The 18,026-nt window shown below is 42.3% G+C and overlaps 1 protein-coding gene across 2 annotated transcripts in view; it reads left to right on the top strand.

Moving 5' to 3' along the window:
- CAMTA1 (calmodulin binding transcription activator 1) overlaps nt 1-18,026 on the top strand; it is an 841,285-nt gene that overhangs the window by 819,591 nt on the left and 3,668 nt on the right. For both annotated transcript variants that reach the window (XM_024749944.1, XM_024749943.1), the window contains 6 exons: nt 2,124-2,311; nt 2,808-3,054; nt 4,221-4,292; nt 6,024-6,044; nt 7,469-7,662; nt 8,450-8,524. In XM_024749944.1, coding sequence (XP_024605712.1) covers nt 2,124-2,311; nt 2,808-3,054; nt 4,221-4,292; nt 6,024-6,044; nt 7,469-7,662; nt 8,450-8,524 — 797 coding nt within the window. The remainder of the gene's footprint in view (nt 1-2,123; nt 2,312-2,807; nt 3,055-4,220; nt 4,293-6,023; nt 6,045-7,468; nt 7,663-8,449; nt 8,525-18,026) is intronic.

The raw sequence follows: 18,026 nt of genomic DNA, 5'->3' as shown, positions 1-18,026 counted from the left end.
ATATATATATATATATATATATAATTTGTCAAAACGATATGACTGTAATGAGCCATTATGCACCTAACAACATAGCTTCTAAATATTAAAGCAAGTAAAGATTGAAGAAATGTGGAACCATAACTATAATCATAGTGTGAGACTAACACAGTTGTTTCAAAATTTGTCAGCTCAAGTATGAAGAGGATATGAAAATATTGACAATACAATTAGAAAGTTTGACTATGTGTATTTAATGTATGATATATATATATAATTATGTAGATGTATGAATACACATAGTAAATATACATGTCAGTGTTCTTTTTAGATATCCAAGACCATTTATGAAAACTGCTCATATACTAGGACCCAAAGAGAATTTAAATAAAAACCCAACATCATTTGAATAAAAAACCTGAAAGTCATTTAAATTCCATTGCCTTTTGTAGCTATCACAATGAAAAATCAGCTACTCAAAATGTTGCATTTATTATGATATTAAGGTGTTCTTACACTGACACGTGTTTATAAAATAGAGGGTTTGGGAGAGGAGTGACCACAGATAGTTACAACCTTCAGTCTCAAGAAATTCCACTTTTTAATACTTTCATGAAAAAAAATCAAGGTAGGACTTACCTCCTCCTGTTTGACTCACAAACCAAGAGAGCCAATATAAAAGGAAAAGAAAAGCTGTGATATTTTTTTCCTTAAATGTTTTCATTTTTATTCCTGTCACAATAATTCTTGTTCTTTGTTGAAAATTTAGAAAGTTACCCAAGATAAGTGTTTTTAAGAGTTTTATTTAGGTGTAATTTACATACCATAAAATTCACTCACTTTAAGTTCCCAGTGCAATGAACTTTTGTGAATTTTTACAGCTGCGCATCATCGTGGTCCCATTTAGAACACTTCCATCACACCCCAAAAGTTCCCTGTGCCCCTTTGCAGTCACTCTCTGTTCCCATACCAGCCCTGGGCAACCACTGATCTGATTTCTCTCCCCTAGAATTTTTCTTTTTCTAGAAATGTTGTGTAAATGGAATCATAACCTGTCATATTCTGTGTCTGGCTTCTTTCACTTAGCATAATGTTTTTCAGGTTCACGCATGTTGTAAGATAAGCATTTTGTCATTTTTGTATAGATCCTTTCAGAACATTTTCAATTCACTTAAAAACTTAAACTGCTATATCTCAACTTCCATTTTCAAGAGTTGTGCAAGGAAACTTTTAAAAACAAGGTCATATCTCTGATTCTGACCACATATATCTACTCCAGACTAGTTTTGAGGATTCCTAAATGTATCCATTAGGAATGTATTTTGGGTGCAGGTATCAGCAACCTAACTCCAGGGGTTTAATAAGAAAATGATTTATTTTTCTCATAGAAGTCCAGAGGTTCAATTGCTCAATAATGCCATCCGGGACCAGGATTTTTTCTGGATTTTCTGTTCTTTTGCCTTTCGTCTTCGTGCTTGTTGCTTTACGGTTGTAATGTAGCTTCTGGAGCTCATCTGTAGTCAGAGCAGGAAGAGGAGGGGGAAAGGGCCAGGTGCATCGATACCTTTCATCAGGAAAGCAAAAGCTTTGCCCAGAGCCCACCCAGCAGACTTCTGTGCAGTCTCCTGTCCAGAAGTGGGTCACGGATCCTCCCCTCCTTGGTGCACGGAAGGTGGGAGACCAAGAAGGGGATTAGGACAGTTGGCTTGTATCAGTCACGAGCTGTCCCCTGGATGTTGGCTCGTTGCTGCTCTCTGCAAAACTGGGGTTCTCTGGGCAAGGCACAATGGGGTGATGGTGGTCAGGTAACCAGTAGTGTCACTACAGTAATATGACCAGGACTGCCCAGTCATAGCATCCTTAACTGGTTGATCCTAGCTGAGAGTGGAAAGTAGGCGCAAGCCTGACGTTCTCAAAGACTTAAGGTTTGGGACCGAACTGTGATGTGGAGGTAATCAGATCTGGGATCTCAGCACGTTCAGGTGAATCGGAAAACCTTACGATGAGATGGGAGGGCACTGGACTGAGGTGTAAGCCCGCCCTCTCCCCTTTCTTTCTTTCCACGGTGGGGGGAGTGGGGGTAGGCCTGGATAACCTCTAAGGGGCCACCCTGACCTGAGTGTTCTGTGACCTCTGGGCCCCAGGTGAACATGATGACCTTGGCAGAGCACATCATCGAAGCCACCCCTGAGCGGATCAAGCAGGAGAACTTTGTGCCCACGGAGTCCCCGGCATTGGAGAGGACAGACGCGGCCACCATCAGCAGTACGATGAGCTGGCTGGCCGGTTACCTAGCGGACGCAGACCATCTGCCAAATGCCGCCCAGATCAGGTCAGTAGCGTTTGTGGGCCACTCCCCAGGGCCAGCTCCCGGGTTTACGTGGAGGCTCCGGAGGCCCACTGGATCTGAGGAGTTCCGTGTAATGAATGGCCTTGTCAAGGAAGGAAGGAAGCGTTAAGACGAGTTCCATTGCCTCTTCCAAGGCCCCCTCATGTCCTCACCTCTCCCGTGATTTTTCTTCCCACGTCAGAGCGCAGGAGATAATGTATCCTGGTGTTCCCCCGCCAGTTCACCTGAAGTTTCACGATTGGATGGGGGACTCAGTGGATTTAGTACTTAGCACAGTACTAAACTCATAACAGGTGCTCAGTGTGAAGTTACTAATTGAAGGACATTCAGAGTCTGCTTAGCAGCTCTCTGGACTGAGTGAAGGCATATCCCTCATGGTCCACAGTAGGTACCATCTTGTCTCGTTGACCAGCGTGCAATGCATCATGCAAACCAATCAATCACCAGCCTCTCTCCCCTGTGTCTCTTCTTGTTTCAGAAGTGCATATAACGAGCCTCTAACCCCTTCTTCTAATACCAGCCTGAGCCCTGTAGGCTCACCAGTCAGTGAAATAGCTTTCGAGAAACCCAGCCTTCCCTCCGCCGCAGACTGGTCTGAATTCCTGAGTGCGTCTACCAGTGAGAAGGTGGAGAATGAATTTGCTCAGCTGACTCTGTCTGATCACGAACAGAGAGAACTCTATGAAGCGGCCAGGCTTGTCCAGACAGCTTTCCGGAAGTACAAGGTAAAAGACAACAGAGTCCTGATGCGGTGACGCTCTTAAGGTCGGGAAAGTCAGAGTCGTTCAAACTAAAACATACGCTGTTTCTTTTTTTTTCTTCTGAATCGATAGAATTGTTAGTTGACATTATTAATTAGGTCCCATGAGATTATTAATAATTGTCAGAAGCTTTAGTGAAATAAAACTGACAAGTAGTGTGATGGTTGTCATCATCTGAACTGTTGGTAATAATAATGGATATTTATTATCTAATTAATATAAAGTAAGTTGACACCTCTGCCGCAAGGAATTTATGACCTAGAGCAGGGGTTTCTAGCTGGAGGCCTGGTGACTGATTGTCCTAAAATTGTATGGTAAAGTGCATTTTTGGTGGGAGAGGGTCCAGAGACTTCCACAGTTTCTCAGAGGAGTCTCTGACCTCCTTAAGAAGGTGTTACGAGCCATCAATCATTGATCCAAAAGTAGAGGACCCAGACTTCCCTGGTGGCGCAGTGGTTAAGAATTCATCTGCCAATGCAGTGGACACGGGTTCGAGCCCTGGTCCGGGAAGATCCCACATGCCGCAGAGCAACTAAGCCCGTGCGCCACAACTACTGAGCCTGCACTCTACAGCCCGAGAGCCACAACTACGGAGCCTATATGCCACAACTACTGAAGCCCGTGCACCTAGAGCCTATGCTCTGCAGCAAGAGAAGCCACCGCAATGAGGAGCCCGTGTACCACAATGAAGAGTAGCCCCCGCTCGCCGCAACTAGAGAAAGTCCGAGCGCAGCAACAAAGACCCAACACAGCCAAAAATAAATAAATAAATAAAAACAAAAGTAGAGGACTTGGTGTTATCTTAGGAAAGACAGCAGAGAACGGAAATTTATAAGGACAAATAGTGCAATACCTAATTCTTTAAATACTTTGAAAATGAATATTGTTTTAGGCCTCCTAACATCCAAATATGACGGTTCTATTTAGAAGCAGGAATAATAAGAGAGTTATTCTGTAAATTCATTTTTTTAATTTATCCTGATACTAACTTCTCACTGCATTTTGGTAAACCTCTGGTCTCAGTTCTGAGAAAGTCAATTAAATGAGTCATGATTCCATTTAAGTCTTGGGAATGTTGCATATTTTGTACGACATCATTATTTCTTTTCTTGCCTCACTTTCCCTTGAAGGGCCGACCCTTGCGGGAGCAGCAGGAAGTGGCAGCAGCTGTCATTCAGCGTTGTTACAGAAAATATAAACAGGTGAGCCAGCTTCTGGGTCGCCATGGGAACGTGCCTTATTCACACAGCATCCAAACAGGCCTGGGGGGGTCTGGTGTGTGGTTTGGCAAAGAGCACGACATCCAGTGCCTGATCCAAAGACTGACTTTGACTTGCCTTGATTAAAAACCGAAGGGGGGCTTCCCTGGTGGCGCAGCGGTTGAGAGTCCGCCTGCCGATGCAGGGGACGTGGGTTCGTGCCCCGGTCCGGGAAGATCCCACATGCTGTGGAGCGGCTGGGCCCGTGAGCCATGGCCGCTGAGCCTGCGCATCTGGAGCTTGTGGTCCGCAACGGGAGAGGCCACAACAGTGAGAGGCCCGGCGTACCGCAAAAAAAAAAAAAGAAAAACCAAAGGGAAATGTCCCAGAAGGGAAAAAAACAAAAACAAGCAAACAAAAAGCCACCTGCAACTAATGCCGCAAAATAATTTTTGTTCAGATCGTTGGCCTCTTAGTGGTATCACCTGCCTGCAGAATTGGTCTGATACGGAGGAAGTTATTTGTGTCTGAAATAAGGCTGTGTGTCTCAGTCATTTTACCTATAAACTATTTAGTAATTAAAGAACTCAAGGGAATTTAATATGGTGATTGGAGTAGGTAAATACTAATTGTTATCGTTGGCCTTGAATTATATACATTACATAGTCCTTAGCGGTTTTTCCTTTTGGCTTCTTCTTATCCGATTTAAAATGAAGAATTGTAAAAATCTGAAGAAGCCCAGAATATCTTAAACCGTTTTGTATTCCAGACTGTTTTGTATTCCTTAGTTAAGTGTCGCAGGAAGAGTATCTGAGTTACTCTTTCGTGCAGTATTGCTATTTCTGAAACTACCTGCAGGGTCACGTAGCTCCCATCAATGGGGAAGAGAGCACCTAGCACGTCCTGGATCTTCTATGCTCATCATCTCATTTTCTCCTTACAAAAATATCTGAAGTAAACAATTTTATTTCCATTTTGCAGATGAAGAAGCTGAGGCTCAGAGAGATTAAGTAAATATTAGACCTTTCTAACCACCTAGGTGGTGATAAAATGTTAAAAATTGCCGAATTGAGTTCTGACCGGTTCATACAATAAAACTCGGTCCTGTCAGTAGATTCTAGAACCTTTTATTAGGTTGTGCTTTCGGTAGGTCTTACATTTTTGTTTAAGGAATGTACACCAGCCACACAGAAATCCAGGATTCTGTTCTCTTGTTATTTCTAGCGTTTGTCTGATTCAGGTTGCCATTCTCAAGTTTCTTTAGGATTAAGCTCTAACGGTGAGGGGCGGGGAACCTCTTTAGCTTACAGCCGATTGAGTTCGTGATCCCAGGAAATGAAGGTTTATTGTGTAAACGCTGACACCACAGTCCCTGTAGCCCCACAGCAGGGAACCATCCTGGCTTGTTGTTAGCTCGAGCAATACTCAGAATCAAGTTTCAAGTCTGTGATCTCAGCAGGTATTAATTCCAAAACGTGAGTTTGGTTTTTTTTTAATCCCCTCCCAAAGAAGTGTTGGCTACAACCAGAAAGTCGGAAGGCATCTAAAAAAAAATACTGACAAATATAAGACAAGTATTTTGGAAGATGGAAGGCATGAAGATAGCCAGGTTGCCTTTTTTCCTTTTTTTTTTTTTTTTTTGGTTGGGAGTTTCATTGGTTCTGGTTCTGGTTTTTCATTTCCTTCTATTCGGCAATCTAACATTAATCTTGTATTTTCTGTTTCTCCCCCAAGCTGACATGGATAGCCTTGAAGGTAATGATACACCCAAGTCCTCTCACAAACCATTCCACCAGAGTCACACACTTCACACCCATCACCAGCTACAAGAAGGGGCCATTAAGATGGCACGGTCATTCCGTAGGCATACCCCCCTCGCCCGGCCACCTCACCACAGCACATCTATCCTCTGGGGACCACGTGGTGATGCCGTTGCAGTGGGTTTCAGCAGTAACAGTCATTGGACATTTTCTTGGCCAGTGTCCATCTAAACAATCCATCCAAAACAATTGCCGTGAACCCTGTGAGCCACTGAAGATGTTTCCCTTTTTCCCATCGTGCTTCACCGTGGCCCGGGAGGTTCTGACTATGCAGAGCGCACGGGTCAAGGCGATGGAAGCGCTGTAGGATGCAGCATCCTTGTCTTAAAAGACTTTTGGCCAAATGAAAATGTCAGGCGGGTCAGATAAGACTAAACAGGATTCTTGCAGAAGGGCCCTGTGTCTGTTTCCTTTCCTCACTCCACCTCGTACATGCAGAGAGATACTTAGGCACAGGGATTTTCTGAGGAATACTTGTCCCTCTGATGGTAAGTTGCCTTCTTGTGAGCAAAGCGCTTCTCTGTGACTTCCTGTCCCCAGACTTGTCTGTGTCGTTAGCAATCTGGACATAGTCTTTTTTAAAATCTGGAGAGCTCTGCATTTTTCCTGCCTGGACTCTGATAGGGAAGAGGACCCATCCTCCCCGCACCGTGCCTTCATGCCTCACTTTCCATCTCTGCGGCAAGCTGGCCGGAGGGTGCTGGGCCTGGCTCCCAAGCCGTCCCCGGCTCCGGGGCCGCTTTCCAAGTTTCATGGCTTCACCCCACTGTCGGTCTTACGAGCATTAATCTTTTGCAGGTTAAAATGGCTTAAAGGTGTCAGCGTTTCATGATAAGCCTTGTATTTGGGACCTTGTAACTCAGAAATCTGTCGAGGGGAATGCTAGTTAGAAATCAGATGCTGATTGCTAAGTAGATTTGTGTTTGGCAGGAATTGCGAGGCATCCAATTAAAAATGGGAGGTTAATTTAAAATGTTTCCAAATTGGATAGGAAATATTCGTCTTCAGCATTTCAAGTTTTACCTCCTAAATAATACTTTTTCGATTCCTAAATGTCTCAGTTTATTGCCATTAAAACTTTTTTCCAAAAAGGGCAAACAATTTTGATATTTGGGGGGGAAAAAACCCACATTTAAATCAATGCATTGTCTGAAGGAAACCCTTAAAGTAACATTTTGCATTTTGGAAAGGTAGGTGAAAAGATGCCTAGTTTGCCTCTTTAATGATGCACCCCCAGAGAATATCACAAGAAAGGGAAAAGTTTTCCTTCTTGCCGTCCCCACCTGGTGGGCTCAGAGGACACCCAGGCCTGCGTGGCCCCCCTTGTTACTGCTGTGCTTCTTCTTGTTCCCCCTGCAGTATGCACTTTATAAAAAGATGACACAGGCTGCCATCCTGATCCAGAGCAAATTCCGAAGTTACTACGAACAAAAAAAATTTCAGCAGAGCCGGCGTGCTGCTGTGCTGATCCAGAAGTTTTACCGGAGTTATAAAAAGTGTGGCAGGAGACGGCAGGCTCGGCGGACGGCAGTCATCGTACAGCAGAAACTCAGGTGGGTCAAGATTCGTGGCGGCCAAGAGAACCCCAGCTGAGTCGAAAGAACTGCCCCTTGTTGACACGCAGGCCTGTACAAGGAGTAAAGCATCTTGCAGCTCTTTTCTTCCCAGACCAGTCCAGATGTCACGTGTTCGTAGAGTTACACCTGTCCTCTTTGCCTGTTTTTGTCTATTTAGCTTCTCCTTTCTCTCTCCCCACCCCCCATCCAATCATTTTGATGCCACCACCCAGTTTCACCTTGTATCAGAGTCTGGCTGGACCACAGTTCCTACTCAGAAAGCTGGCGCTGTAATATAGTCGTCTAAATTGTAGCGTTTCCATACCTAAGACCTTGGGAGAGTAAGTAGTACTAAGCCACTCCATTTTGAAGAGTGTAATAAAAACTTCTAGCACCGGAAAATACACTGACGAAAGAAGTTTAGAAAATAATAGCCCAAAGAGAGCAGCAAACACAGGCGAATCAATTTCTAAACCGAGAAAGTCTGTCTAATGCCTTTTTGAACAAACGAGCTTATAAAGACTTGGGGCAGAACAGTTACAGGACATCTTATCTTTAGTCTTTCTATTATCTCCCTCCAAGTAGGTGAAAGTGTCTGTAGTGCCCTCCTTCCTTCTCCCCCAGGGATGCCCAGACTCAGAACCATAAAATAGGCTTGTGCTGTTGGATTTGCCACATGAGCTGTTTGGTTAAGAGTTTTCTCTCACCGCTGACCGGCTTTCAACTTTCGCACGTGAAGCTTTACAGCTTCTCGTGACAGTAATTCATATTCTGGCTTTTTCAGGAGCAGTTTGCTAACCAAAAAGCAGGACCAGGCTGCTCGAAAAATAATGAGGTTCCTACGCCGCTGTCGCCACAGGTACATTAACCCTCATCCCGACATTTTCCTCGTCGAGAATAATAAAACCACCCTCATCGCCTTAACCACTCATGAACTCCTTGGTGAAGCTAATCCCCCACAAATAATCAGGGTACACGTCCCAAATGACACTAGGATAACAGAGCTCTTTAACTAGGGACTGAGTTGCTGCCATAAGAATACCGGTCGCTGTTCCAGACGATGCTGTGTAGAGATTGAACCACGGAGATCATGCCAGTGTTTTTGTTTTAATTTGGGTGCGAGGACAACTTAGTCAGACTGGCTTTTCATTCCAGATTTTTCTTTAGCAGTGTGTTCTTCACTCTGAACCCTTACTGTGCTAACGTGTGTCCAAACAGAAAAGACACAGAGTTTCTATTCTGAAGGAAAGATTGCGACACCACTAATGCCATCCAAATTTTCTGATGTAGAATTTCCACTAAATAGTTGGTGCCCTCTACTGGCCGTGTCAGAGCTAACACCCTCCATCAAATGATCAATTCCAGCTAGTCTGTGATGAGAAACAGGAGAGGTGGTCAGAATGAAACTGGGCAGGGCAGGAAACACACCCGAGACAGAGGTGCATTTCCAACTAGAAGTGGGCTCCGGTGACCCCAGCATCTTCCTGCACAGCTACGCCAGGGGAGTTTCTCTTTGTTTTCCTGAGTTTGGGATGCCTTGGTGAGGACGAGGTCCTTAACTCAGATTTTGGGGGCTGGTGAACCGTGTTTTTCTTTTCTTTGCTTGGGTTAATATTCCGGCCTGACCTCTGTGACATTGGCCGACTGAGCTGTGTTTAGATGGCTCTCCACGTAGTTTTGTCGCTTCTCTGTGCATCGGGAGCTATGCAGTTTACAGACCCAAACTTGAAAACAAGCTCTTTAATGTCTGATTTCCTCTTTCCTGTTTAATTGTACCCAAAGCCCGAGCGTCCAGGTGCAGTTTGATTCCTCAGAGGTTTCACTTTAGTTTTTTTTCCCCTCAAACTGTCTACTTGCTAACTTTGACAGTATTCTAACTTTGAGACTTACTAGGGGTTAACTGGCTACTTGTGTGCACTTTTACTTAAATTAACAAAATAATTCGTTTACATGACCACGGAAGGGAATGTGGACAGAACCACACATGCACAGTGATCAAAACTTTTACAGGAACATTTTTTAGGTTATATACGGTGTTCTCTAGCTAGAATGCTGCCAGGGCAGCTCAGGCACATTTACCGTATTCCTCCGCAGAGCGTTTGCTCTCCGCCACGCAGTGATGGGGTTTTCCCCGTGACGCTAAGCAATGAGGTGCCCACATCAATACTCTGAAATAGCAAGTCTTGTTCGGAAATGCATATCAGAATATGCGGCATGGCCAGGACGTAATGAAATGAATCCTCCAGGCCTTACCAGAGTCAGTCTCTGTTTCCTTCTTATTTACTCGTACCTTTGACTTAGCCTTAGGGGACTTGCAGCCAAATAGAGGAGTTGCTTTTCTTCCTTTGGTGAAAATATCAAGGCCTTACCTGGACCCTTTGCCATATATTCTCACACGTGCTCACACTCTGCTCCCCTTTTCCTCTTCCTCCTGCAAAACAAAAAACCCAGGAGGATTCAATCCAGCACTGCTGAGTCTGTGATTAACACTTTCCTAGCAGGTTTTATCTTCGAGGAAATCGCCTCCACGTGGCTCTTCCTTAAGCCACGTCAAACAAACGTTCACAAGTTAAATTCTCCTCGGTTCTTCTGGTCTTATCCTCAAACTTTGAAAATATGTATAGGTAATGCCACCTTGGTCATTGTGAGCAAAACTACATAAAGTCCCATGTTTTTTTTTTTTTTTTTTTTTTTTTTTTTTTTTTTTGGCCAAAGCCTACCATGTTTACATTTGGTGAACTGAGTGAATTGAGAGGGTAAGACGTTTAAGCAAAACATAAACGCCTGAAAGGCTGCTTCCCACAGAAGGCTGAACGAAGGAATCGTCTCACTCATGTTTTTAGAGTTCTCCTTTTGTAAACAAGTAGAAAAGCATTTCATGAGGATTTTGCCTTTCTTTGGTCCATATTTTAACCAGTAATATCCTCGTGAAGCTAATAAGTTTTTTTATGAAGAGAGCATCAGATTTTGGATCTGAATTTCTGTTCATTATTTGGGATTAAACAATGACCCCTACTGGCTCTTTTCTTTACTTGCCCTTTGATATTCCAGATGCTAGAAAAATGTGCAGGCAAATTGGAATAAAACCTTTGTCTACTGACAAAGGTCACTATTCACTTTCCATTCCCATATATTCAATGAAGGGACCTGAAGAAATCCTGAAAAATCTATCCTGGAAGTTTGAACTCATTTTCCCTAGAATGAATGTCACCCTGTTGCCATTCTGGGTTATTGAATATTATTTTAAGAGAAACTGTCATCTGTGTTGTCCCCTAGAAGCATTAAAATAGGCAACCTCATATGACACCCTCTCAGAAAAGGTAGGTAGGAAGTGGCTTCAGGAATCAGTAAGAAGTGTCCCATTTCCTTAAGGATTTTGCTCAGTCATGGACCCCAGCATTTTTAGACTAAAAGATAAATTGGTGAATTTCCTACCTGCTCATTTCACATATCCCACCACCACTCTCCTTTTCTTTTTTTTCCAAAAACAACCAAAAAAGGAACCCTTTATAGTCTTTTTTGTTGAAATAAAGCTATTTATAAGATTTCTGTTGTGACCCTCACATGCTAATAGCTCTTTGGTGTTGTTTTACTGTCCAAAGCCCCCTGGTGGACCATAGGCTGTACAAAAGGGTGAGTTTAGCTGCCTGCTAGCCAGTTTCTCTTTATCTTCCATTTTCAATATTTTGCTTTTTGCTTGCTTGCATGGGGCTGCAGTCTAGGTATGCCCGTAAAGTTTCACATCCATTTCGAATGAAATAAGATAAAAACTAACCCTAATTACTAACACTGCTACTTTATACAACAGGAAAACAGTCACATACAACCATAGACATACAAATGCATGAGCAAGTGAAAGGGAGGGCCTTCTGAAGCCACCGCAGGGCATGCGTAGCACTTGGTGGGAGAAGCCTTCAGTGTAAAAAAAAACAGTGGCTGGTGGGACAAGTTTAAATCTCAACAAGCCTGCACTAGAACAAAGCCTTAAGCAAGTGGTTATTTGCGATGAAAATAATCTGCCACGTGAAATTCGACTACTGCCGTGTCAAAATTTCTAAAGGAAAAAGGCTCACTAGGCAATACGGTTGTTTTTCTTTTAACTCATCTATTTCTTGTTTAGAGTTACATAGTTTCATTTTCTAACTCTCCCTTTCCCTGGTGCTGTGAGGTAAGTCAGTACCCAGAGCTGCCCTTTCTGAACCCTACTCAGGACATTCATGATCCAATAGGGAACAAACCTGACTTCCAGCATCTAATGACAGCGCTGAAGAAAGACGGTGGTGTGAAGTGTCCGAAATCTGTATATCCTATATTGCAGTCAAGAGTGGATGTTCCGAGGGAATTTGTGTTTTAAGGAAGTGATAGTGAGTGGGTGTTCAACGGACACCACGAGTGTTCATGAGATTTTAGAATGTGATGCTGGTCTCTAAGTATGGAGACGTGGCTGTGACACATCTTAAGTTATAATAAACGGTTTACTGGCAGAAAACTGGTTTTTAAAAGCCAGGAATTGAATTCACCAAAATCACACTGGAATTTAGATTAACTTGACACCTTTTGTCTTAAGAGAAGATGCATTTAAAATCTAACGTGACAAAGAGCTAAGGTAAAATATAACATGGCGGTTAGCTCTATCAACTCAGCTACATCCAGCACCCTCCCTTCTCACCTTACACTAATACTGTATTTATATCAACTCAGCTACATCCAACACCCTCCCTTCTCACCTTACACTAATACCGTATCTGGTCATTTGCAAGATTTCAGAGAAAAGATAGTGCTTCAGAAAAAAATCTCCAACTTCTAATGTCTCTGGAGAGATCATTTCCCGTATCACTACATTTATGTTGATGGTAATATTTATTCACTATATTTTAAGCCAAGTGTCCAAAAACATTTCCTTAAAAGGCCAGATAATAAATGTCCGTTGCAATATAGTAGTTCCCCCTTATCCATGGGGGATACGTTCCAAGACCCCCAGTGGATACCTGAGACCGTGGATAGTACCGAATGCTATGTATATGTGTACATACACACACTGTTTCTCCTATACTAACAGGCAGGTAGCATACACAGTGTGGATGCGCTGGACAAAGGGATGATTCACGTCCCAGGCAGGACAGAGTGGGGCAGTGTGAGATTTCACCCTGCTACTCAGAACAGCACACAATTTAAAGCTCGTGAATTATTTATTTCTGGAATTTTTCACTTACTGTTTTCAGACCGCAGTTGACCAATGGGTAGCTGAAACCTTGAAAGCAAAACCATGGATAAGGGGGAACCACTGTTCTTAGTTCTGCCGCTGAAACATGAAAACAGCCACAGACGATCCAAAAATGAATGGTTGTGACTGTGTTCTAATAAAACTGTATTTATACACAGACCTGCATTGGGCTGGACTTGGTCCATGGGCTGTAGTTTGCCAACCTGGGGTGATAGGAGAATTCAGTTTTTGGAAGTTCTTCCTAAATCAAAACCTTATCCCTGTAAAAGGTCTGAAGCCTCACCTGTTGAAAACCATGGATAGTCACTGAAGGAGAAATTTGTTAAAAAAAAAAATAATAAAGCAGCTACTTGCCTTTGTAAATTTAACTAGTCAGACCTCTCTAGAATTAGACAGTTGCTTACAATTAAAACATTTCAGGTCCCATGTAGTGGCGCTGGCTCAGGGATGTCTGTGTTTGAAATATAAGAGAAAAGGGGGACACAAATGTCCATTTTTCTAGTCCCTCTCTCTCTCTGCATACATAGATAATATCTCTTTCCGTTAGAAAAAAACCTCCCAGAGAACAGGTGCATGCCCTAGTATTCAATTTAACTGTAAGTTGTATCTTGCACGTTATATGCAATTTATATCGTCCGCTGCAAGGATCCAACATTTTAGTAAAAGCGGTTGCTTATGTACCTTTGAAGCCTGTTAGGGTCTGGTACGTTAATGATCATTTTCAAGAGTACATTTTCTAAAAGTGCTTTTCCATGCCAACCAGAGTCCCCACCTTAACTTCCTGAATGCTCGCTGCATTCCGCTGTGAGCTCCTAAAACTCCTCCTCGTGCGTGGAAAGTTGGATTTTCATAACATCCTCTATGCCACTCGGTCTTAGGGGGTTTGAGAGAGAGGAACTCAGAAGCTTTCAGGTTTCTTCCAGTGTGGTCATTGTTCTCTAACATATGAATTGAGGAACAGCTTAGCTGTGTCTTGTCTAATTCCCAGTAGGATCTCTCGTCCATCGGAGAAGTCATGACGGTCCTCCAAGAGTCCCCAAGTTGAAGTTACCCTTGGGAGGCAGGACATTCTCCGAGGAGGATTTATATTCCTGGAATTTGTGTCAAAGAAGCTAATATACTTACCAGTGTATAAAGTATACCATATTTAAGACATTTAAGGTTTACACACCCAAAGATAATATTTGAAAAATGAAGAATTACATTTTACGGTACAGTACGTGTAACATACGATTTGACCCCAACTTTTAAGTTAATGAAGCAGCAGGATGTCTAAAAAGGGAGGTGACGTCAATTATCAGAATTAGGGTCCAGCTGGCTAACTCCAGCAGCAGAGCAATCAGAAAATACCAATGTGTCTTCAAATTTTCAGCCTCAGGGAAAGCTAAGAAAAAGCCCCCAATGGTCCTCACCGAAGCCAGCTCATTTTCACTCAGTCGTTCCTCCAGACTTGGCCCCTAATTTACCCAGTAACTTAAAGTGCAGTCATCCAGTTCCTGATACCGTCAAAGGGATTTGTTTTGTCTTGGACACAATAACTTGTCAAGAGAAAACATTATACACAGAGAGATGTTTGAATCAACAGTTTTAATTATTTTTCTTAGTTCACTTAGGTGTTATACTACTTCAGCAAATGACTGAAGGATTTCTAAGCTTGAAGAAATATTTAAGTGCTCTGGCTGAGGATACTATATTCCAGTTGGATTTTGAATATCTTGAACAGGGTGTTATTCAGTGTTACAGCAGAAAACCAAGATGCCTCAGGTGTAAAGGAAATAGTAAAGAGCTGAATTATATAACAGGTTTGTCCTCAAGGTATTGAGACTAGAAAGGACAATGCCTTAGACAAATTTCTTCTTTCCCTAGTGAGATCAGATTTCTGTGAGAGGGCTTTATAACCTAAAACAGTCTCTGCAGGTATTGTAAACAGTAAGACTCCTGGTATTGAAATAACCGATCTCTTGTAAATCGCTGGCCTAGTTACCCATGTTCAATAAAGGTGGGTGAAGCCATCCAGCTGGAATAAAAAGAGCCCTGATCGGAGGAAGAAGAGATAACACTTTCTGGTCACCAATTTTTAAACAACAGGTTTTCTCTCTATTTGACAACTGGGTTTCCAAACACTTAACCGGGCCAGATGCTGCTAGTTATCTTGGTAAGTAGCGTGGACAGTACTGATTCTTGAGAGCAGCCCTGCAAAATATCTCCAGTGGGTCACTAGCAAGTTCTGCGGGTCACACTTAGACTTTTTGTGTTGTTCTCTACAAGTTGGTCCAAGGGGCGGTTCTCTAACAATGCCTGCAAGTGAACTGTTTGAGAAAAGTAACAGTGCTCTGTCAACAGCTTGGATGTCACACTTCCGTAGTTAAATTTGACGTGAGGTGTGGTTTCCAAATGGCCCAGTCTGCTCGGTAAGGAGTAAGCGATGAAGGTGGGGTGCGTCATCTAATTTAAATCTCCAAAGTAATTCTGTCTTACTTGCCTCTTTTAGGAAATGAATCTTTGGGGAACACAGTGGCGTGTGTTACATTGCAGACAACATGCTCTGTGTCATTCTTATTGGGCCTCTCTGTCTTTTTTGTTTTGCAATCCAAATGAGATTTCTGGAAAATGGCAAGACCTCTCTTTTCCTAAACCCCCCCCACGAGCTATTGCAGCTCTCAGAGCAACAGGTAACTAAGCAGAGAGCCGCATCTGGCTGCCCTGTATATTTCTGACGTCCAGCATTGCGAGAATATACCTGCCAAAGTCCACTGACTCATGACACATTTCCCTGGCTGAGCATTACTGAGTAGATGTTAACGAAGCCGCTTTGCCTAATGCTTTACCCATGGAGCCATTGTTCGCTACGAGTCTCTGAAGCAGGCCTACTTCATTTATCCATAAACGATCATGGGACGTCTGATGGAAAGAAACCCCGTGGGCTTCTGCTGGCTTTCAGTGCTGTCGCTTACCACATCACTTCAGTACATTACAATGCAACATGGTTTGGGTTTGGGTTTGGGTTTGGGCTGAGACTGCAACAATATCCGAAAGATTATTTTCAGCCTATAGAGTGCTTGGGGGAAATCCTGGGCTTGTCTTTAATTTTAATAGTTGGATGGTCACAGGTCAAAGTCTTGCTATTCTAATTACCGTAATTCAAGCCAGGAACACGAGTACCATTTTCGAAGTTACTGATGCACAGTTCAGAAACGTGGTCCTGGCAGCTCTCCTTATAGTAGCAATTGCCTTGTGCCTACAGAAGCTACAGTTCCTATGTTGTATTAATTGTCTTCACAGTCTCAAGGAAGACTGCTCTGCCTGTCTTCCATGTGAGGAAATTCAGAAGTAAGTGTAATTATCATGGGATTTGTTTTTAGATAACCTGGACATTATTAGACTCAGTTCTTTCCTAGCCCTGAATGAGGCTAACACTTAACAATTCTTTAAGAGAATCCAAAACTCAGTAACCCTTAGCTGAGTGTGTGTAACGTAATGTAACAGAAGTTTACTGGACCTCTGTATTCTCAGTTCTATAGCTACAGTGACTACAGGTACAGAATTTTCAAGTATCATTCCAATTTCAAAAATTCTGCTCTACCTTTACCAAGTTTTCACACTGAAAATATGTTTACAATATAGGTAATATCAGTGAAACTAGCTCAATCGATTTTTGGTTTTGGTCTATAAAATTTATTTATTTTTTCCCCTCCACTGAACTTTTCAATTGTTCTTTTATGTCACGTGACTACAACATTTGTAAGAAACAGTAGTAGTAACAGGTGGATAGAAAAACATCTTAGAAACTTTTTTAAAGAATGACAAGCAGAAATAATTATTATGAAGGAAACACATACTCACTGTAGTACATTTTGGAAATACAAATAAGCAAGGAAAATCACCCAGGGACGATAACTGTCAAACTTTTTGTATCTTTCTCGTGGTAGAGGCATTTTCAGTTAACCTATGCCTTTTAGTCATTATTCATGTCTTGAATGACTGAGACAAGGCGGCCACACATCTCTGTGACTATTTGAAACACTCTGACTTGAAACATCTGTCTCTTAGAACGTACTAACAAAAATTCTAGTATCAGATGTTGTTCTCATCCACTTCAGTGAATAGAATTAATTGTTTTCTGTTCCTTTGGAGGCAGCATAACAGTCAAACATATTTTACCCAATTGACATTTGATTTAAAGCAAAACGAAACAAAAAATTAGGCACCGCTGTCTTATCCTAATAATCTACCCTCAAGTAACATAAACCTCCACTTGTGATTTCAGTAGTGCAGACTGTAAAAGTCTCTCAAGTTCACCTAAACTTGCAGAGGTAAGTTAACACCAATATGATCTGCAAATTGGAGAATGAGGCTAAAAGTCTTCGGTTGCCTTGATTCTTAGACCCATTCTTTTCATGTTTCAGATCTACTTCAGTCGTAAAATTCATAAGCACGTTTTATGTGGAGGTATTTTTTTTTCCTCCAGAACATTGTAATAGAATCAACATAGGGTCTTATGAAAGATGACGTCTTAGAATTGAGAAAATGTAATTGTCGTCATCAGTTTCAACAACGTACTCATCTCATGCCATGGAAATTTTCCAAATGCATGTATTTTTGTACAGACTTTTAGGAGAACCAATAAAATAAGAATTGGGTTTAAAAATGTTTTTTTTCTTGTTGTCGCCCTGAGATATTGTTTGAGGCAGCAGAGTGGAGGAGTGAAGTCAGACAAACCGGGCTTCAAATCCCCGCTCTGCCATTTATTAACTATATAATTTGAGGTACGTTGCTCAATTCCTGTAAATCTCAGGTTCTACGTTTATGAACTGGAGATGATTCTGATGTTGTGAGGACTAAAATAACGCAACACATACTAAGGAACCCATGTAGCTCTTGGAACACCAGTGTTCTCTTCCTTTTTTCCTAATTTCTCCTTTAACAACTTCCTGTAAAAAAAAAAAAAAAAAAAACTTCCTGTGCCATTTAACTCATTTTAATATTATGTATTTCTAACGCTAGTAGACTGTGAAAACTGCATAATGAAACTAAAAACTAAATTCTCCGGTGGAGTTCAGGAGTTAGGAAAGCCTAGAAAATTGGAATGTCTGAACATTGGAATTTCTCATTTTTCCTGAATAGACAGTCGTGGTCA

This window comes from Neophocaena asiaeorientalis, unplaced genomic scaffold (assembly GCF_003031525.2).
Source record: "Neophocaena asiaeorientalis asiaeorientalis breed wild unplaced genomic scaffold, Neophocaena_asiaeorientalis_V1.1 scaffold275, whole genome shotgun sequence".
NCBI classification, from domain to species: Eukaryota; Metazoa; Chordata; class Mammalia; order Artiodactyla; family Phocoenidae; genus Neophocaena; species Neophocaena asiaeorientalis.
The sequence above is the reverse complement of the archived record's forward strand: the minus strand, read 5'-3'. Positions and strand labels throughout refer to the sequence as shown.